The sequence below is a fragment of the Urocampus carinirostris genome, chromosome 7 (assembly GCF_059441175.1).
Source record: "Urocampus carinirostris isolate Australia breed hairy pipefish chromosome 7, RoL_Ucar_1.0, whole genome shotgun sequence".
NCBI lineage: Eukaryota > Metazoa > Chordata > Actinopteri > Syngnathiformes > Syngnathidae > Urocampus > Urocampus carinirostris.
This window is the reverse complement of record NC_142355.1, coordinates 33,498,571-33,521,531: the sequence shown is the minus strand read 5'-3', so window position 1 is coordinate 33,521,531 and position 22,961 is coordinate 33,498,571. Positions and strand designations below refer to the sequence as shown.

General features: G+C 40.7%; 1 protein-coding gene across 2 annotated transcripts in view; it reads left to right on the top strand.

Moving 5' to 3' along the window:
• fbln1 (fibulin 1) overlaps positions 1-22,735 on the top strand; it is a 68,533-nt gene extending 45,798 nt beyond the window's left edge. For both annotated transcript variants that reach the window (XM_088340637.1, XM_088340636.1), the window contains exons 15-17: positions 5,507-5,652; positions 7,170-7,310; positions 22,319-22,735. In XM_088340637.1, coding sequence (XP_088196763.1) covers positions 5,507-5,652; positions 7,170-7,310; positions 22,319-22,458 — 427 coding nt within the window. In that variant the 3' untranslated portion in view covers positions 22,459-22,735. The remainder of the gene's footprint in view (positions 1-5,506; positions 5,653-7,169; positions 7,311-22,318) is intronic.
• The last annotated feature ends 226 nt before the right edge of the window (positions 22,736-22,961 follow it).

Here is a 22,961-nt window from a genome sequence, read left to right as displayed (position 1 = left end):
GTATGGTGGGAATAAAAACTTGAACCAGAACAGGATCAGGACCCAAGCGATTGACGTTCTCACGCAAGCCTTTTATTTTACAGGAAATGGGGAATCATGCACATTAGGCAGCGGTCTGGCGTGGAAACACAGGAAACCAGAGACCGACGAGATCGATTCCAATTGTCCGAGTTTATTTCGGACAGATGGGGTCGATACCGGACAGGGCGGGACAGACAGGATTGATAATGAATCAGGATATCGAAAATAGACAGGAGAAACTAGATGGGAACGAAATCCGGAGAAAATAATAAACAGGACAAAAATACACGGAAACCAAACTGGAAACCGAAATTAAACAGGACAAAATAAACGGGAACAATACCGGACAGGAAATACCAACAGGAACAGAACTGAGTCGAAACCCACGTCTTGCGGGGCAGAAGTTCATTCACAGGCTGACAAAGGAAGCGTGACAGCGCTGAGCTTAAACTAGACAATCTTAAGCGCTGAGCTTAAACTTGCCCCGCCCGTGTGGCCAATTGGGCGCCAGGACAACCGTGACATCAAGAAATGCAGCCCCAGGAAAACATTGAAATTGTAAATACATGTTAAAAATTAGTCACAAAATATTATATCATCAAGTACAGCTTATACTAACAAGTATAGGAGTAAATGCCATGAAAAATATATATTCAATTTGTTTACCTTTGGTGTGACGTGACTTCCGCTGGGCGAGTGGAGTAGCAGTTGGATGCAGACGGGGAGGAGACAGCAACTGCAGATTCAAAATATTTCAGATTTTAAAACTTACACTTACGAGGAATGTCATGTGCGTACGAGATTTGAAAGGGTAACGATGCATGTGACTTTGGATTTCTGTTAACCTTTTTTTCCTATGGTTTTCAAGTTCACCTTTTAGCACCACTGCAAGTCTTGGCGCAAGTATTAAATACTGAACAAAACTAAAGGATTGTATTGTATTAACTAGTGAACATTTTTACAAAAAGATTCTAAACTGAGCAAAGTGAGAGAAAGGCATTGTAGGACAGAGTTTAACCAATAGCATGATGTGACCTAAACCAAAAGGAGACTAGCATCTGATATTGTCAGGACCAGAACGGACACAGGACCCAATTGCGTTACATTTCTCACAAGTTTCATTAAAGGAAAGAGGAAGGGCTGCGCCCACGATCCGGCGTTCGCTAGGCACGGAAGCAAGTCGCTCTCGTATTCGGATTGTGATTCGAACACGGAAGTGGATCTTCCGTGGCGAGCGATGGTGGTTTCGGGAACGGAAAAACGGGTCAGTTGGAGAGCAAAAACGTGGTCGTGGTTGGACCCGAGTCGTAAGCCAGGAAAGGAGAGTAGACGTGGTCGGGGACAAAAAGAGGTCGAAAGCCAGGATGGTAGAGTAGACGCGGTCAGGATCAAAAACGGGTCAGAGTCCGAGGCAGTTGGCGCCAAAGGAGCGGGCACAGGTGATTCACATTGGTAATCATGACAGATAATACGTTGAACAAAACAGTAAGCAGCCATCTTTAAGACAGATAGCTAATATTGCTTTTGTGGCTAGCTTTGCATCATTTTAGTCATTAATCCGAATCATTTTAGCAGATAATGCTTGTCCCACGAACGCTAACGATGAATGATACCATTTAAGAGGCTGCTAATAATAGTTTATTTGCTTTGATGCCTAATCTTTACTCATGCAAATGAAATTTACTAAAATGTTTGGATTTTATTTGAGTAAAAGCCAAAAGGAAAATTGTAAAAAAATTGCGAATTACTTGCTAATTTCTGCGGGGAAAACAACTGAAAGAAACAGAAAGGGTTTTCCATGGGCAGCATTTAGAGGAACCTTTCGCGAATGCAACCAATTTAAAGCTAATGGCATCACTTCAGTGGCTAGCCTTACTTTATGATTACTCTTTACTTGGTAATGTTAATTATACTAGGAGATAATGCTTGCATCACAAACTTCTAATGCGAGCATTTTTGGCTCTGATCACAATAATGTCTTAATTTTAATGCCAAAGGCTTAATTGTGCAATTTTCCCTTGTGCCATGTTTTGTTTTTAGTAATAGATAAAAGAAAAATGGATAGAATGTGCAAATTATACTATACATTTTGGAGGGAAAACCAAAAGAAAACACAAAGCTCGTCCTTGGCCCAGTTTAACGCATATTTTGGACAACACGACTAATCGATAGCTTCATTAACTAGTACCATAACTTTGGTGGCTAGCTTTGCCTTAGTTGCGAGCATCACTTCCGATTATAAAACTTATTTTAGGAGAAACAGCTCGTCTCACTAACGCTTACTACTAATGCTAGCATTGTGGAGAATGATAATGTATTTGTTTAATGTCTAATGTTTAATCTTGCATATTTCTTTTATTTCAGATGTATTCATTTTCTGTCACGACCGGAACAAAGGGTAGGCCCGATCGCATAACGTTTCTCACAAGTTTATTGAGATAAAGAGGAAAGGCAGCGTCCGCGATCCGGTGCTCACTGGACGCGGGAAGCAACCCACTCACAGAATCGAATGCGATCTTCCTGAGCGGGAGCTCGTGGTATCGAAGACGGAAAAAACAGGTCGATAGCCGGGACAGGAGAGCAACACGTGGTCGGGATCAAAAATGAGTCGTAAACCGAGATGGGAGAGCAAAACGTGGTCGGATTAAAAAAACAGGTCATAGCCGGAGACAAACGGGGAAATCAGAAACGGACGGGTGAAAAACGGGTGCAAAAAGCAGGACCTTAGTTGATACAAGGCAAGCCTTTTTGACCCTGTCTCCCGCCTGTCCTGTTTTTGCTCCCGTCTGTATCCAGCTACGACTTGTTTTGATCCCGAACACGTCTGCTCCCCCCCCCCCCGGCTTACGACACATTTTTGATCCCAACTATGTGTACTCTCCCTTCCTGGCTTACAACTCGTTTCCAACCCCGACCACGTTTTTGCTCTCGCTGTCCCGGCTACCGACCTGTTTTTCCGTCCCTGACACCGCCACTGCTTGCTACGGAAGATCCTCTTCCGTATTCGGATCACCATCCGAGTGCGAGAGAGAACTGATTCCCGCGTCCAGCGAAAACCAGATCGTGGGCGCAACCCTTCCTCTTTCTTTCAATTAAACTGGTGGTAAACGTTACGCAATTAAGTCCTGACACGTAGAGCTAATATCCATTAAAAATGTATCACTTCCAAGGCATTATTAATGCTAGCATCAAGCTATTTATTCTATGATAGTTTTACAGAAAAAAGTGGCATTAGCTAGCTTTCATTTTCGTTTCTAGTGCTTTTTCTCTTCTCCGCCATCTTACCTCAAGCACCAAAAACGTACAAGCTCAAATTCAAGCCAAGTTATAAATAGCTCGTCATATACGGTAAAGGCGGTTTACAAAAAGTATAAATTCAGATGTCGTCACGCTTCACGGCCCAGTTTCCGAACAGGAGCGGGGTATACCCTTAAAATAAGAAGCTAGCGGTGCACGCGTCTTTTGAGTTATAGGAACTCCGGGATCCGGACGGTTTGCGGTCCGGCAAATCCGCCGTGTTCCAAATGAATGATGCCCTGTCGTGTTTGTGTTGGGACGTTATCAACTTAGCGGCTATAAATAATAATCACCCAAAATAATAAAACAAGGCTTGACCATAGGAGTTCCGTCCAAGAAAGTCTTGTTTTCCTTTCTGGTTTGCGAGTATCGGGGGGTTTTCCGCGGGGTTTTAGACACGGGGGCACGTTCGCGTCGGACAAACAGACGTTAAGTTGTTAAAAAAGACGCTGTAATTAGCCCGCTAGCTCGGTTCGCGACGGTTATTATCTTCTCATCAATTTCATCCCGCCACCTCAAAAGAACTTCCGCCCTGTCCTCAGGAGAGTCCCGTTCGGGTCTTGCTTGTGCAAAAAAGCGGGAAAAGATTTTGTGGGTTTGGCCCGGGCTTAAGACAAACTTGGAACTAGCCGCTAATTGCTAATTACAAGCCCCTTCCCACTGGTGGATAGCAATCTTGTTCGGGGCTTTTTTCGTCAAATCATCTATTAAAAAAGCAAACCGATCCAGTCCAGACGAACCTGAACAAGTCTGAACATACGGGCTCCACAGAGAAGAACCATGAATAGGGTTAGAACTGTATTTCTGCTTTTTGAGGTGTGTAAAAGGAGGAGTTTGACAGAATATTTAAAAATATGTAAATCCATCCATCAAGATCTTTCATTTCATCAACACCAACATTAAAACAAAACCATCTGCCGTTATAATATTTATCCACAACTCAAGTGGCTCTAATGCAAATTTACATTTAACATTAGGAAAGTAGAATTAGATTTGACTTTACTGTGATGGATAGCAAAAAAGACCATTTTAATTCTACTGTGCTAATGCTATTGGGAAATTAATCACTACAATAATCGCCAATGACATTTTTTGCCTCGCTAACGTGGCCAATAACAGTACTAGAAAAGTTGCACAGCAAGAGGACCAAAACTAGACTTAACCTTAATCATATAGTCTGTCACGGTTGCCATGGCGCCCAATTGGCACTGCCCGTGTGTCACCAGCTGCAAGTTGTTGACAGATTGCTGCCTGTCCAGAGCAACCTGCTCCCCGCGATCACCGGATCGTGTCTCCAATACTTTCCCCTCTTCCCAATAAAACTGTGAGAAATCTTACGCGAGTGGGTCCTGTTTCCGTTCTGGTCTTGACAAAGTCGTAACAAATAGTAAAATCATGTGGGGAAAAAAATAACAACCAATTAAATTAGTAATTAGTAAATTCCTGTCAGGTAAGTAAATGATCAAAATTACTTCAAGCGGTACTTATGGTAATTTACCCAACACAGAAATTGCTATTGCCAGTCTTGAGTCGCTAATGCAGCAGCTAGCATTAGCACACTAGTCGCACAGCCATTGCGAAAGCAAGGCTGAAAATAAACCTTCTAGAACATGAGTGACCACAGAGAACTACAGCAACTGCCTTCTACTGGAGGACTCTGAGATTGAACATCCGACGGTAACGCTTTTGGTTCACTGTGGTGGGTGGGTGGATCTCTAAACAAATAGGGTCGTAGGGGCACCATTTCCTGTGGTGTGGCTTGGGCAAGTACAGCATGGTGGTGCCCATCCCTCTCCAGGCCAACAAATGTAAACATCAATATTTTTTCTACATTTAAGCAATACTTTTTAAGAAGATATAGCAAATCCCACCTGTCACTGATTATGTCACCGAAAAACAACAAACTTTGAAAGAATTGGACGAGAGCTGCAAATTGTCACTATTCGGGAGGTTTTTGTAACACTCCCTCTGCCCATAAATTTTCCCAAAGAGATTACAGGCGTGTTAAACCGGGGATGCCCCCGAGATTACGAATAATTTTGGAGAAGGTCATCATTCATCGCCCGCTCAACCTGGTATGTTTTCTGCATGAGATCCTGGTTGTTTTGCTTCCTAATCTGACAGATTTCTGAATTTTTATTTTGAATATTTATTTCTGTGTCTAACTTCCATGATTGTTGGCCTCCAGATCATCCGGGGTGGATCGCTCCGACCCGATACGATGCGTCAAGTCCTGTAAGCCTGACGACACCGCCTGCATCCTGGACGAAACTCACTCTGTTTCGCACACATTCATCTCGCTGCCCACTTTTAGGGAGTTTACCAAACCTGAAGGCAAGTAATCACATATAAACATGTAAAACACAGTAAAATGATAATTCACCATTTCGAAAGAGAGAAAAAAGTTAATTATTTGTAAATTAAGTGCATTCATTGTTGTTTAAAGGGGGCAAAAGAAGCGTCTTATGTTTCTATAATTATACTAAAAACAATAGTTCATATTATTTGAGTCTAAGGCTAGCCGCAAGCTGCTATTGTTAGCTGCCTCATGTAAATAACTCAGTGTCACTCACCTTCCACAACTGGTCATGCAAGCGAACATCGTATTGAGATTCACAGTCCCGATGTTTGCTTTTGGATCTTTGACTGACCTTTTTCACAGCCTTTTCTGCTAGCCAGTAAAGTTAGCCACCTGCGCAGCTCGGACCAACTCCAGCTATTTGCTCTTTTAAGTTGCTTCTTTATGGTAACTTATATTTTTAGCAGCTTTAGTTATCTGTTTACACAAGCTCTGGCCAGCATCTAGCCGCTTAAGGTAGCCATTTGGAACAGCTCTGACTAACTCCAGTTATTGTTTTTTGTCAGACGCCCATCTTTACAGTACCTTCTCCTGCTAGCCGCTAAAATTAGTGTTTTGTTCTAGCTCTCTCTGAAATTTTGAAAAAAAAAAGGTTTCCTCTGGGTTTCTGTAGTGTATTTCCTTCGAATGTTTCAGCTTATTGTCAGAACCAGAAAAGATGGTAGACACAAACGCGTAGTTTTATGGGAAAATCGAGGAAACAAACAGCGATCCGGTGCTCGCTGGGCAGGAAGAGCAAGGAGCTGACTGGATTGGAGCATGGTCGGAATGCGGAAAAGAGTGGAGCGGGAGATCGGAGCGTGGTTAATGGGCAAAACGGGTCAAGTAGCCGGAGCAGGATATCGGAGCGTGGTCGATGGGCAAAACGGGTCAAGTAGCCGGAGCGGAAGATCGGAGCGTGGTCGATGGGCAAAAACGGGTCAAATAGCCGGAGCGGGAGATCGGAGCGTGGTTTGTGGGCAAAAACGGGTCAAGTAGCCAGAGACCATCAGGAAGTCAGGGACAGACGAGCAGGATACAGGTGAGGACGGGACAGACGGGAGCCAGAGTCAAATAGTGCTTGCCTTGCGTATGAGGAGGTTCGTGGACGGACTGACAAGGAGTGAATGGAGTACTGAGTTTAAATAGGAGGGGAATCAATCAGGCAACGGGCAGCAGCTGGCGCCAAATGAGCGGGCACAGGTGAGGGCAATGAGTAATCATGACACATTCTAAGCTACAACAACCTCTAGTGGTGAATCATCACATAATGCTACTTTAAAGAAACTTTCTTTTTTTGTTGCTGTACTACTACACAATAGAAAGTATTCAGAATGGTTCTTTATTTAGCAGATGATTAATTTGGGGGTTCTGAACATAGATTGACATGAGCAGATACAAAAGCCAAAACAACAAAGTGTTTTGACTGAAGATCCTACATAATATGAACCTAAAAAATTAATAATAAATGACTTTCTGTCATAGTATTTTTCTCTCTCCATTTTTGCCACAGAGATCGTTTTCCTCAGAACAACTGTTCCCGCTTACGGCTCTTACCGATTGGGCAGCTATGACGTCAAGTTCACCATCATGGACGGCAACGTGGATGACGCTTTCGACGTTATCAAGCGAGTGGAGCACGGAGTCTTTGTTGGTGGGTGACACAATTCCAATTTTTGTATTAAAGGTGCGACAACTGATCTGCAAATCAACAAGTATTTATCAAATTAATCGACAACTATTTTATGATCGATTCAATTCTAAGTTGCAGTACCTTTTATATTGTGGCCATCTATTTTTCATGATAGAAGAACAGTTATTTTTGCGTTAAATCAAAAGCATTTCACTAATGTTGGAGCAAAACTATTTTTGTATGATTCAACATTTTTTTTACAGAAGGGTTTCATTGCAACAAATTATTTGCAGTTTTGGGGTTCATTTATTTGGGATTTGATTATTGAGACTTGCAAACATACAGAACAAATCTATCATAAACGTCCTTACACATCATTCGATGTGGCCCGCGAGGGCTTAAAACATCTTAGTATCAAAAATAATTAGTCAAGACTGCTTTGACCCCCAAAAAATCGATATGTTTATAGTTGAGTAGACACTCAAAACAAGGAGAGAAGACGTCAATAGATTTTGAGCTCAGAGCAGAAATTCCAACCTGTTCAAAAAGCCTTCCCCTGTGGCCTTTCTTGTTATTAAACCTCATTTGATATTTGACATTTAAATCTCCTAAATTATTAAAGTAGATCTGCCCTTAAGGTGGTGGATACCAGAGTGTAAACAGTGCACAATAGTCAAAACAATTACGGTAAAAAATAACGAACTGGCATACGATGCAATTTTCATTGTAGCTGTCCAATATTAAAAAAAGAATAAACTTATCAGTATGTTAAAAATATATATTGATATCTCCAAAATATTTTTGAAAACTGTTGTAATTCGAACTCTATTTCTATCATTGTAACAAATGAATAATACATGTATTTACAATTATCTCATCAAAACGATGATTTTATAAAATGAAAAAAATATTCTTCTTTAAAGCAAAAATTATGGAAATTGGGAGATCCTCTACTTACGATCATTCGACTTAAATGTTAGATACGAACATTTTTTTTCGGGATGTCGAAAAATATCCAAACATTGCTGTATCTCCAGCACACTAGGAACTTTGAGATTTTTATTGTTCAATATCTCGTGCATCCAATCAATACGGTTGGTGTAAACTGTAAAGAAGAGGCGAGCCATTTATTTCGGAGCGAAAGAGGAATAAGAAAGATAAATGCGGTTGAAAAAATGGTCGGATCTCTTTTTTTCGGCCACTTTTTACCACGGAGGAGGACCTCTTGAAGTGCATCTCCCAAAAGTAAGTAAACCTCCTTTTTTAATCTTTATAGAGCATATTATTTTATTAAATGTTTATTTTTTATTATAAAGCAATACAGGTTACTTATACAAGCCTTAAGCATATCTAAACCTTAAAAAATACAAAATATAGCACTGAAGCAAGTTACGAACAAACGTCCAGAACCTCGTTCCTAAGTAGGGCAGCGTCTGTAATACAAAAATCTATTTTTTTAAAATATATACATTATTAGCCCAGAAATATTTTATCTTAAAATATCTTAAGACATTTTTTTTAATAAAATCCAAATTACTATTTTATCACTTTAGTTTTAAATTTAGATACATTTGCAGTTTGTAAAGAATCAATGAAACGCAAGTAAAGGAAACAAATTGGGAAACGAAGTACTGTAAAGAAAAGGGAGAAAAAAAGAATACAATATCGCTGTTGTGTGAAAAAAAACATATCTCGAATAAAACACTATTTCATGAGTGCTGGTGGACACACGAAGGGACACTGGTAACAAAAAAAATATATTTATAATTTTGGAATTTTACCATCATCATATATATATATATATATATATATATATATATATATATATATATATCTGTATATATATATATATATATATATATATATATATATATATATATATATATGTATATATATGTGTATATATATATATATATATATATATATATATATATATATATATATATATATATATATATATATATATATATATATATATATATGTATATATGTATATATGGTTAGTGCATGTGCGGCACAGTTCTGAGATCGAACCTTTCTGTGTGGAGTTTGCATGTTCTCCCCGTGCTTGCGTGGGTTTCCTCCGGGCACTCCGGTTTCCTCCCACATTCCAAAAACATGCCTGTCAGTTTAATTGGCCGGTGTAGAATTGTACCAAGGTTTGAATGAGTGAGTGAGTTGTCTGTGCCCTGCAACTGGCTGGCAACCAGTTCAGGGTGTCCTCTGCCTGCTGTCTGAAGATAGCTGGGATGGACTCCAGGACCCCACGACCCTACTGAGGATAAGCGGTACAGATAATTGATATGTATATATATATATATATATATATATATATATATATATATATATATATATATATATATATATATATATATATATATATATATATATATATATGTAAAAATGTTGAAATAAATAATTATATATTATGATTATATTGTCACCATTATTATTATACAGAACATATTAATAAGCCTGACAGGTTGTGCATGACCAGCTCAGTAGCCTAGATGGTAAGGCGCCCGCTTTGAGACTGGGAGGTCGGTGGTTCGCGCCCCGGCCGAGTCATTCCTAAGACTTAAAAAGTGGTCGGCGGCGCCCTCTGTTGGCTGCGGCTGCATCGGCTCGCTACAACGGGTCAGGTGCAATCGACATTTCGTTCTGTGTACATTGTTACACAGAATGACAATACAAGGAAATTATTATTATTATTATTATTATGACCCGTAAACTGTAGTTTGCCAACACCAGATTTGGATAACAAACACACAAAATCGAATTTCAGCGATAACTTCTTTGTCCCCACTGTTCAAACGACGAGTTGCACCCTTCAAACTGAAGCTGCCACAAGACTAAGTATGACACATCCTGAGACTTTTTATTTGTTTTACTCTGTGACGAGATGGATGGACGGCCTGTCAGCAAGCACATCTGTCTTTAGTAAATGTGATCGGTTGGTGCTCCAATGTGGCTGCACGCAACTATGTACGCGTCTTGTACATTTGTGAAGAAACAGATGTGTTCTAACTGGCTCAAGAGCACTGGATTCAAATTCAATCTTTTACTGGCCTTTTGAATAACTTCTCTCCCGAGTCACTAAAGTTAGCCATTTACAACAGTTCTGACCAATTCCAGATATTGGGTCTTTTGCAGACACTCCAGGTGTATCCAGCTCATTTCGTCTTTGTTGTTGTATTCTGTAGCTGGCTGAAATGAATTCTTATGGAAAATAAGGAAGTCGTTTTCAGAATTTTCACAACTGCTGTTTATCGGGCTTTCCTAGCATTTCCTCTTCCAATGCACAGGCTTCAGTTCCATTCTAAGCTACAACGACCACTAGTGGTAAATAATTACACACTGCAACTTTAACCATTTAACGGATGTCTGAACTGTTTGATGCACCACAGCCTCATTATTCGCACAACTGCCTTCTTTGCCCATCCATTCCGATCCGAACAGATCGTCCTTGCTGCCGAGCTTCCCAGCCCGGCATACTTGGAAAGACAAACATTGGAGGAAGGCATTATTCATACTAACAGTGGATTAGGAACGTGTTTGCACAGACTTGATGATGGGATGATTGACAGTAAGTGGTTAGCCACCCTTGACTTCCCCCGAGAGGCCCCCTACAATAACTCTGTGGGGGCCTTGGTAGCTCATGCACAGGGCAGTAAACCACACAGACACACCTGAGCTTACACTAATCCTCCTCTCAGTTGCTTCAAATTGCAGTTAAAAAAAATAAAAAACACAAAAAATTGTCCCCCCCACCGATAAGTATCTAGACATACTGTAAAAGCAACTTAACAGCATAAAAATACAGAACAGTAGTATTTTATATTCATTGTGTGAATTTCCCTGCAGGTATGAATAAAATCTATCTATCTATCTATCTATCTATCTATCTATCTATCTATCTATCTATCTATCTATCTATCTATCTATCTATCTATCTATCTATCTATCTATCTATCTATCTATCTATCTATCTATCTATCTATCTATCTATCTATCTATCTATCTATCTATCTATCTATCTATCTATCTATCTATCTATCTTAAAGTTCACATGTCTATATGTTTGCATAAATAGTCGATTACAAAGCCCACAAATCTGGAATTCTTTGATTATTTAAAACAGATTTTTCCTGCTAAAATCCCTTTTCTACTAAAGAACAGCGTAAGAGAATAGTCGTCGCTCCAATGTAATGTTCATATAAGTGAAACAGCCACCAAAAAACAGGTTGTGTTGTACGAAACCACCACAAAACTGGATCCTATAATTTAAGATAAGACATACCTTCTAATTCTCATAAATAATGAATGCTTTGTTACCCGCCATAAAATTCAATTGTCATGATTACCGATTTAAATCACTTGTGCCCGCTCATTTGGCGCCAGCTGCTGCGGGCTATCTTATTGGCTCCCTGTCCTTTTTTAAACCCAGTCCTGTCACTCTCCGGTTGTCCGTTGATACAAGGGAAGCCTTTTTGACCCTGACTCCCGCCTGTCCCGTTTTTGCTTCCGTTTTTCCACCTGTCCATTTCCGGATCTCCCCGTCTGTCTCCAGTTACGACCTGATTTTTTATCCCTACCATGTCTGCTCTCCCGTCCCGGCTTACGACCGGTTTCTGTCCCCAACCACGTTTTTGCTCTCCTGTCCTGGCTATCGACCTGTCTTTCCGTCCCTGACACCACTATCGCCCGCTATGGAAGATCCACTTCCGTATTCGGCTCACAATTCGATTGCGAGAGCGACTTGCTTCCCGCGTCCAGCGAGCACGGGATCGTGGGCACAGCCCTTCATCTTTCTTTTAATAAAACTTGTGGTTAACGTTACGAATTGGGTCCTGATTCGGTTCTGGTCGTGACATCAATGTTTTGTTTAAAACGCCCCCTCCCCCCTACAAAAATATTAGTTGTGTTGTAAAGAAAAAAAAATATATTTTTTAAATCACAATTCTCTTCAGACAGCTCAAATGATTTGGTCGTTTTGTACAAAATCACAAAAAATGGAAAACTCTAACATCGGTAGATCCCTGGGATACCACGATCCCTTTCAACCTTTACACTTTTGGTGTGGAATACAATGTTTTTTCTGCACTTCTTCAGGGCATTTCCCCCATTGTATATACAATGTCAACGAAAAATTCTTTCACATGCCCTAAAAACATATAAAATTCAAATTTTGTGATGTCTGTGCATATGACAAATTGTGTCTCTTAAGTCTCCTGTCTGCTATTGGTCGTGACGGTTTAAATGCTGGTCTGCTAATTCTTTGTGTCGCGGCATAGGGAAAAAGCTGATATGCTGTTGGCTGAACTACCTCCCACTCTTTTTTAGTTGGGACTTTTTGTCGGTAATACCTATTAGGGCTGAAATTTTGGGGAAAAAAAACCTAATTGCAATTTTTAGACTATTATTGTTATTTTGAAAGGGGGGGGATAACCACTTGTGTGGCCCCTTCTCAAGGTGTCTTATTTTCCTAATGCTGATGTTTTGAGTTTTTCCTTGCCCGCATGTCGGTTTCAGAAGAGGGGATTAAAGTAAGTGTGGCCTGTGCAGTACTTTGAGGTTCACACAAAGGTGTGTAGCATGCAATTTGTGAAATTTGACCCGCCTTTGTTGGCTAGTGCCGTTAAAACTTTAATTGATTGACTGATTGGCCTGCACTGTTAAAACCCAAACTCTTTACAATTCTGCTTGGGCAAATGCTCCATCACTCAATTAACAAAGGGGAACTGTAAATCCTTGAAAAAAAACAGTGTCTAGCCATTACACATAGGCAATATCGATTAGATCTTTTTACTCGTGCAGCTTGAATACACACAGTATGATTTGTACTTTTATTTGTGAGCTATGGGGTCCTAAAACTTTTATTGAAGACAAAGAGAAAAGCAAAAACATAAAAACCATGGAACAAAGCTTATGATTACCGAAAATTACAAAGAAGGTGCTCGGTTCATTTCACTTGCTAAGATGCATGCAACCAATCAACGATCCGGACTATAAATCAAAATGAGGGGATTAAAGCAATTAAATCTACTAAGGACATGACATTCCTCGCATGTGGAAGTTTTAAAATCAGTTTTATTCTTAATCCGCCCTCTCCATAAACACCTGCTACTCCACTGTACCGGCTCAAGTTACTTCACACTAACGTTACATAAAATGTCTTTTTTTTTCCTTTACATTTATTGTTTCTTTATAAGGTAATTTAGTCTCATAGACCTGTATTACATTAGTACTTACTACTTTGTGACGGTATTTAGATGTTTTAGAACACATTAGCTACACAGCACCACAGTTTTCCATCCCCCGCTTTACGTCAATTTCGCTCTGCGTGGTCCTCACCTCAGAACAGAATAATTTCTTATCCCGGAGCACTATTCTAATAGATCAGACCCTTTGAACCCCATTTTGAGTTATTTTGGGCCAAATGTTGCAATCGGAATAAATCACCGATACAAAAATGTTGTGCAATCTTTTAACGTGAGGACTTCATTTAATGGCCTCTGTTTGGTAGCTTAGTAAATCTTCCGTGTTTATTCTCCGTTTTCACAATCTTTCCGTCTGAGAACTTCTTAAGTGGAATCCCGGAGCACCCAGCAGTCATTTATGAGCGTTTAGTGCCTTGGACAGAATGTTTGACATGCACTTTGTGTCCTCTCAAGCGTTCTTTGGGCTAGATTTTAGCTATCAATCAAAGTTGTGCGGTGGGTCATTTGCATCCATTTTCATCATGCTAAGCAGAGCCAAACAAAGAAAAGAGAGAGGGTGGGGGCATTGTGAGTCATGCCTAGGATGACTCCTCTTACCATATTTTCCGGGCAATAGGCACACTTAAAAAACGTAAATTGGCCAGAAATTTGAAGGTGCCCCTTATATTACAGTGTGCTTTATATAAACATGATGGATAGATTTGGAAATTCATAGTTACAATTACCGTATTTTCCGCACTATAAGGCGGACCTAAAAGCCTTTATTTTTTTTCAAAAGCTAACCATGCGCCTTATAATACAGTGCGCCTTATATATGGATCAATATTAAGTCGCAAGGTCTCGCAACAAAGGCAAGCAGCCGCCGACTAGGTTTTTCCTCGTAGGCGATGTGGTCCGCGGCGTATGCTGGGATACATATGCCGGCGTTTCATTTCCCAGCCAATGTGTCAATCATCATTTGAATTGATCACTATTGGCTAAAGTTATTTGGAGGTAAAGGGGGCGGATCCTTTTTATCATTTACAGGCTCGCATAGGCTAAAGGGGCAAAACAAAGCCTGCAATTGGCCGAAAAAGATGATTGTGAATAGCAAGTTTGGTTGCACTACGGCATAGAGAAAACATGTTTTACTATTCTGTATTTGTAAACATTTTACTCTCCTGGATTTACTACACTCACGGCTATAAGAGGACCATGGTTGCACATTATTATTGAACGCAACGACTTTGGTGATCTACTCCGGCTATATATTTTCCCAGTATCTTGTTTCAGACTGATCTCGATGTTTCTGTGATGAGTCTTTTTTTAAATAAATTAAACTCAATTCCAAGTGTTTATTGTCATATGCACAGTAAAGTTGCGAGCGAAAAAGAAAATAGAAACTAAGGAATGGTTGGCATTTCTTGAATCCCAAGACTTTAACCTTTTGAATGATATTTGGAACGATGCATTTGAGTGACACCGTACAGACACTGTTTCCGTACATGTCTAAGACATGTATTTGCTTCTTTGCAAGCTTTCGGAACGTTAAGGGGTAATAAGTTTGACTGAACTATCTGACTGTTTTGTCGACGTTCCCCTTATAATCCGGTGCGCCTTATGTAAGGAAACTATAGGACCAAAAACCATTTTTTGGGGTGCGTCCTATAACCCGGTGCGCCTTATAGTGCGGAAAATGCTTCTGCATACCATAACTGTTCTGCCTTTGAGTAAAATAATATAGTGGTCTTCCAGTGCGGGGAGCAGGTTGCTCAGACGTGGAAGTAGTATTTCCGTGGCGAGCGATGGCGGTGTCAGGAACGGAAAAAACGTGTCGAAAGCTGGGAGAGGAGAACAGACGTGGTCGAGATCAAAACTGGTCGTAATTCGGTACGGGAGAGCAGACGTGGTCGAGATCAAACAGATCATAGCGGTAGACAAGCAGGAGCAAAAACACGGGATAGGCGAAAAAGGGCTTGCCATGTAAAAACAGAGATTTGCAGACAGACCGACCAAAGGAGGACTGACAGGACAGAGTGTAAATGCTGACAGGGAGGCAATCTGTCAACAAAATACAGCTGGTGCCACACGGGCAGGGCCAATTGGGCGTCATGGCAACCGAGACACACGGGCGGGACCAATTTGGCGCCATGGCAACCGTGACAGGTTCTTGTAGAGAGCAGAATTCAACAAGACTATTTAGTCGCAGGGCTCTGTAAATTATTTAAGAGCTTTTCATTGAACAGTTTGTAATCTATAAAATGCGGAGGTTTTATCAAATAAATAATGTTTGGTTCACTATCATTTGTGACAGTGTAAGACTACAGTTGTGCCTTTAAGAAACATATAGAATGGTCTTCGAGCATCTGGTGTTTTTGTTATCATGGTAACTGTTTTTTGCTTAAGAGGGAAAAAAAAGGAGAAAAATCCATTACTTCGACAGCAGCACAGACGCCGACTTTTGAATGCTTGTTGCGAATCCTTTTGTTGCGCGTCGTTCACTTGCGGTATAGCTGGTGAAACAGGGAATACTTCAGTGTGAAGCAAGCTCATGATCCATTAATGATTTCATTTTAGTAGTGAAAAAAAACTAATGTTAATTTATGTTCGATTAATTAAATGATGGGCAGCACGGCGGCGCAGTGGTTAGTGCGTGTGCGGCACAGTTCTGAGGTCGTGAGATTTAAATTTCTTGAGTGGAGTTTGCATGTTCTACCTGTGCTTTCGTGGGTTTCCTCCGGGAACTCCGGTTTCCTCCCACATTTAAAAAAAAACATGCATGTCGGGTTAATTGGCTGGTCAAATTTTTCCCGAGGTGTGAATGAGCAAGCAAATTGTCTGTCCCTGTGTGCCCTGCGACTGGCTGGCAACCAGTTCAGGGTGTCCCCTGCCCACTGCCCGAAGAAAGCTGGGATAGGCTCCGGCACCCCTGCGACCCTACTGAGGATAAGCAGTGCAGATAATGGATGGATGGATAAATAATTGATTTCAATTCAATATATTCAGTTAATTTTTATGCAATATTAGCTATTACTGTTGTTTTAATTATTCAAGTATCTGTTCTTATATGAAAAGTACATCACAAAAGACTATTTTCTTGGGGTGGGCCTTGTAATTGGGTGTGCCTTACGGTACTCAAAATACTGTCATTCATCGTAATGTAAGGGCTGGTATGTTGCTTAACTCCGTAACTGTCTTTCCATTAAAAAAAATAAAACAATGCAACATTTATCCTGCGGGGTAAAAAACGGCAGTACGCATTTATCAAGGGGCAGCAAAATTCCCTTCATTTTTCCAGCGCAAGTGTACTCGGAGATGAAACAGCGCTGGCAGTCGCTGAAACGGACAGTTTGTCTCGGCGGCATCCGGTGGAATGTGAATGCCCCGTGTGAGGCATGACGAGTTCAGGGCCGCTGGAAATTGTGCCGCCGATATGATAAAGCGAGGTAACTTGACCCCCCTCCCCTCTCTGCGGCCGGCCCGCCAGAGAGCGCTAAGCTCTTTAGGAACGACCTGTCGGCCCGAATGGAGATTAGAAACGGGTCCTGTCCTCCCAACAAGGCAGCTTTTGACAAGTCTTGGGTGGTCTCGTGACTTGGATGTATGGATTGAGGGATAACAAAGAAGATAGATACTACTACTACTAAGCATTACTCACTTTTCAGCTCCATTTAATGCATACTCTTTGCTCATCTTCAATCTAGTTGTATGCCAAAGGATTCAAGATAGATCTCAATAAGCAATCACAAGCACACCTCTAATTAGTTGATAAAAATAAAACCATTAATCAAATACCGTAAATTCCGGACTATAAGCCGCTACTTTTCCCCAAATGTTCAGCCCTGCGGCTTATTCAGTGAAGCGGCCAATTCATGTAATTTTTCTAACGGCCACCAGCGGCGTTGGAGTATAAAAGGTAAGATTAAGACCAGTAGAATATGTGCGCCAAGAAAGACTTCAACCTCTAAATTTATGCATACTTTGCCTGTAGAGGAAAGGTACGTTCCGATAATGAGGAAGACGCCCTTGATGGCTATAGTTATGAGGAGGAAGTTGAGGACGATCTACCGTGAATTTCGCAATTACGGGATGCTTTCTTTTGACAAATACGTTTGATGCATTGCGAGCGTGATCCTACTAGCGTGTTAGTACCGTATTTTCCGCACTATAAGGCGCACCGGGTTATAGGGCGCACCCCGAAAAAATAGTTTTTGGTCCTATTTTTGACATACATAAGACGCACCGGATTATAAGGCGCTACAATGGGAACGTCGACAAAACAGTCAGATAGTTCAGTCAAATTTATTACCCCCTTAACATTCCCAAAGCTTGCAAAGACGCAAATACGTGTCGAGAACACGTGCGGATGCGGTGTCCGTACGATGTCACTCAAATGCATCGTTCCATCATTCGGAAGGTTAAAGTCTTGGGATTCAAGAAATTCCAACCATTCCTTAGTTTCTATTTTCTTTTTCGCTCGCAACTTTACTGTGCATAAACACTTGGAATTGAGTTTAATTTAAAAATAGACACTCCATTTCATCCATTATCTGCACCGCTTATCACAGAAACATCAAGTTCAGTCTGAAACAAGATACAGGGACAATATAAAACCCGGAGTAGCTCACCGAAGTCGTTGTGTTCATAATAATGTGCAGCCAATGTCCTCTTATATCCGTGAGGGTAGTAAATCCAGGAGAATAAAATATTTACAAATACAGAATAGAAAAAAATGCTTTCTCTATGCCGTCAGCCACGTGCTATACACATTCATCTTTTTCGGCCAATTACAGGCTTTGTTTTGCCGTTTAAGCCAATGCCAGCCTGTAAATGATAAAAAGGATCCGCCCCTTGACCTCCGAATAACTTTGGCCAATAGTGATCGATTCAACTGATGATTGACACATCTTTTTCGGCCAATTGCAGGCTTTGTTTTGCCGTTTAAGCCAATGCCAGCCTGTAAATGATAAAAAGGATCCGCCTCTTGACCTCCGAATAACTTAAGCCAATAGTGATCGATTCAAATGATGATTGACACATTGGTTAGCCAATGAAACGCCGGTAAATAAATCCCAGCATACACCGCGTACTACTTGGCGTTCGGGGGGAAATCTAGTCGGCGGGTGCAAGTTAGTTGGAAAACTTTGCGATTTAATATTGACCCATAAATAAGGCGCACTGTATTATAAGGCGCATGGTCAGCTTTTGAAAAAAATAAAGGCTTTTAGGTGCGCCTTATAGTGCGGAAAATACAGTACCTTTCAAAGGAACTCTCTCGGTGTACCATCTTTCTTCGTAAATATGTGTAACCATGTATAATATGTATTTGCAACTGTATATTGTTGTAATGTATTTATTTTAGAAATTTATTCTGTTATGTGTTCTACGAGCAAATCAAAAAGAAGGGGCGGAGCAAACGCGGGCTGATGCGAAGTGGGGTAAAGCTGAGTTACCGGTAGATCTGTCTGTTGTCGCAGCGGACAATAGTGGATATATATTTTTCCCACCCTTAACTTTGGAAATATACATTTTGTTTCCTTGGATTACTTTCAACGGGACCCGGACTTTACAAGTCTGCATCATACGTTAATTACGGGTATCATTTTCCATTCATGATGCTGATTATGGTTAAAGATTGTGTACTATTTATTTAGATGTTTGCTGTTATTAGTGTCAATAAATTTGTTCAAACCAAAAAAAAACAAAAAACAAAAAAAATGTGGTAAAAGAAAGACCTATTGATACTAACAAAGATGTTAAAAATGTCAGAAAAATATGTTGAGAAGTCATATTGCAGGATATAACGAAATTGTGAATATGCTTGATTGCTGTTAAGATTGTCGAGAGGGGTTATTCAAACCTCACATTGTTTGTTTGTTTGTTGTTATTAGTATCAATAAATTTGTTCAAACCAAAAAAAAAAAAACAATCGTGGAACTTACAGAAGTTCAGTAGTGTGAAAATACTAATTTAATTAAAATTGACTGCTGTGCAAGTTGATTAAGATTGACAGCTGCGGACAGTCCACAAATGAGAGTCCTAATCGCGGCACAATGTGTTACTTTTCTGTACTAGTCATTTCCCTGCTGATTATTTTAAAATGTGAAAAAAGACATCGATTATTTTTATTTTGTGTTTTTTTTAAGCCTTTGGCACATTATATATAGAACAACAAAGTCAAAAGTCCAATGTGGTGGCTAAGACAGGCATTTGGTAATACCAACAATGTCATAATTACCGATGTGAATCACCTGTGCCAGCTCATTTGGCGCCAATCGCTGCAGGCTCTGATTGGCTCCCTGTCCCTATTCAAACCCAGTCCTGTCAATCCCCTGTTATCAGTCCGTCTGCGAACCTCTGTTGATACAAGGCAAGCCTTTTTTGACCCTGATCCTCACCTGTCCCGTTTTTGCTCCCGTTTGTCTCCAGCTACGACTGGTTTTGATCCCGACCACGTCTGCTCTCCCGTCCCGACTTACGACCCGTTTTTTATCCCGACCACGTCCGCTCTCCCGTCCCAGCTTACGACCTGTTTCTGATCCCGACCACGTTTTTTCTCTCCTGTCCCGACTATCGACCTGTTTTTCCGTCCCTTACACCGCCATCGCCCGCTACAGAAGATCCACTTCTGTATTCGGATCACAATTCAATTGCGAGAGCGACTTCCTCCCCGCAGACATCGGATCGCTGAAGCTGCCCTTCCTCTTTCTTTCAATAAAATTGTGAGAAAACGTTACGTGATTGGGTCTACCCTGTGTGCTGGTCATGACAAACAAGCAGGTTAATTGGTTTTAGGATATGAGCAAAATTAATTGTCCCAAAATAGTTATGGAAAATAGACCCTCTTCTATAAAACATATTTACAGAGTCCTTAAATGCATATCTAAAATGGATATTTTTGCTAAACGGCATATTTATGTTCATGAAATGTATATAAATGTTCTGTTCTGCTTAGTATTGCAGCCAAACAGTGTTACCATTTCCTAGGACGTCTTCATGAAGTCCTCAATGACATGAAGATTGAACCGTGCAGTTAAACCGAATTTTCACCTCATCAGCACTATTTTTTTCCCTGCTTTTCACTTGAGAGTCCTTCCTTTTCCAAAGGTCACTCGCAGCGGTACAAAGAGTCGCGGTCAAAAATAATGATGCGTGTTTTATAATCTCAGCTGCTGTGGCTCGCGACCGCTAAAAAGAAAAGCAGCTAGCTCGACTATGTTCGGGTGACGTCACTCCCCAGTGAGCAATTCTGTCCAAAAGTGACACACGGGCCATTTCACAGATCCCTAACTCTGACTCACGTTCAATTGAGCTGAAAATATTGTACCGTGTACGTTAGACATCCCCCCCTCTAAGAAATAAAAACATATTTCATTATCTCTTCCATTTTGCAGTGGTCATATTTAAATAGCCTGACCTCCAAGTCACTATTCTGAGCTGCACATTGACTTTGTAGTGTAAAAAATATCTCAGTTGTGGCCAATCAAAAGTGCTTTGTGATACCAATAACCGTAATTCTATTGTGTTCATTCATGCGTGCATCGCTTTAGTGGCTAGCTTTGATTTTGCTGCTAGCATCACCAAAGAAGTTAACCCTTGGATGCACAAGTGGGTATGAGTTATTCTTCAAAATCGTTAAAATACACATAAAGTAATATTGTCATATTCCAGGTATTCTTCATAAAACATGTTTGTGACATGATGTCATTAGTGTTTTTATTTTTCCCCTCATTATATTTTGTATATGTCATAATTACTGATGTGAATCACCTGTGCCCACTCATTTGGCGCCAACCGCTGCGGGCTCTGATTGGCTCCCAGTCCCTATTCCAACCCAGTCCTGTCAATCCCCTGTTGTCAGTCCGTCTGCGAACCTCTGACTATACAAGGCAAGCGTTTTTCGACCCTGACCCCCACCTGTCCCGTTTTTGCTCCCGTCTGTCTCCGGCTACGACCTGTTTTGCTCCTGACCACGTCTCTTCTCCCGTCCCGGCTTATGACCTCTTTTGTCCCCGACTATGTCTACTCTCCCGTTCTAGCTTATGACTCGTTTCCGACCCCGGCTTGCCCTTCCAGTCCCGGTAAACGACCAGTTTTCCGTCCCTGACACCGCCTTCGCTCGCTACAGATCCCAGTCCGAATCCGAGAGCGACTTGCTTCCCGCGTCCAGATCGTGGGCGCAGCCCTTCCTCTTTCTTTCTATAAAACTTGTGGTAAACGTCACGCAATTGGGTCCTGTTTCCTGTTTATATGTACTGATAGGTCATGCATCCAAGGGTTAACACTAAATAATTTAGCAGCTCATACAAGTTCAACACACCTAAACTACGAATGCTAGCTATCTGCACACTACTACTACCTGTTACTACTAATGTTTTTGTATCTGCTCTGGCAGTTGTGAGCCTGGATCACCACATTGTTTTCCCTAGCTTTCAAATAGCATTGTTCTATTAGCTAGTTTTGCTCTAGCGGCTAGCATCACTTTAGCAGTTAAAGCAAAATCATTTAGCAACTAATACTAGTTTCAAAGACCTTAACTACTGATGCTAGTGTTGTGGATCTCCAGCCACGGACTAGATAAGCTATCCGGGACCTCTCTTCAAGTCGTGTCTCTGTGACGGAATCGCGTGACTGCGACAGTTCGCCTCAGTGTCACAGACAGGACTCATTTACCATGGTGGACCGCGTGGGATCTTTGGGCGTTCATACAAAAATAAAATGTTATGGATGGTTGTCCTGAGTCTACTTTTTGAACATTTCGTTTGGGGATTTTTTCTCACATAAAACATTTTATTAATACAAGATTTATATCTTCTAAATCTGTTTTAGGCGTGGTGCGACAGGTGAAGCCGCTGATCGGCCCGTTGACAACGATACTCAAATTGTCAATGCGAAACCTGACAGTCCAGGGTGAATCCGGTCAGAACATCATCAACGTTTACGTTTTTGTGTCCGAGTTCTGGTTCTGAAAACGCCTCTCTCGACGCTATGCTACGACAGCGAATTTTTTGTTTTTTTAAATAGTTGTGACTTCTTATTGGTATGACGCTTAAAAAAATACACAAGACGATTGTCTATGCTATCAAAATGACATGCGATTCATGCAAGAGTAAGACATCCAGACTTCAAGAACCAGAATAATTAATCTTTGTAACTATGACATGACATGATATATATTGTTTCTCTGTTGTTCACTTTTGTAGTTTTATTATATTGTATTCTATAAAATAAACACTATTTTACATACTTATTTGTCTGGGTTATTTATCAATTGTGTGATGAGTCGGGTTTCAAAGCTAAGGGATGAATTGCAAACGTAAAGAGGCTGCTTTGCTGTAAGCTAACTAATAACTTTTGCAATGTAACTTTGAAATAAATTGCTACGAATTCAAAAATAATAAACTTGTTTAAACTTCATGCATAGACTATTTGTCTTTAGTCACCAAATATTAGGATGCAGTACTTAATTAGG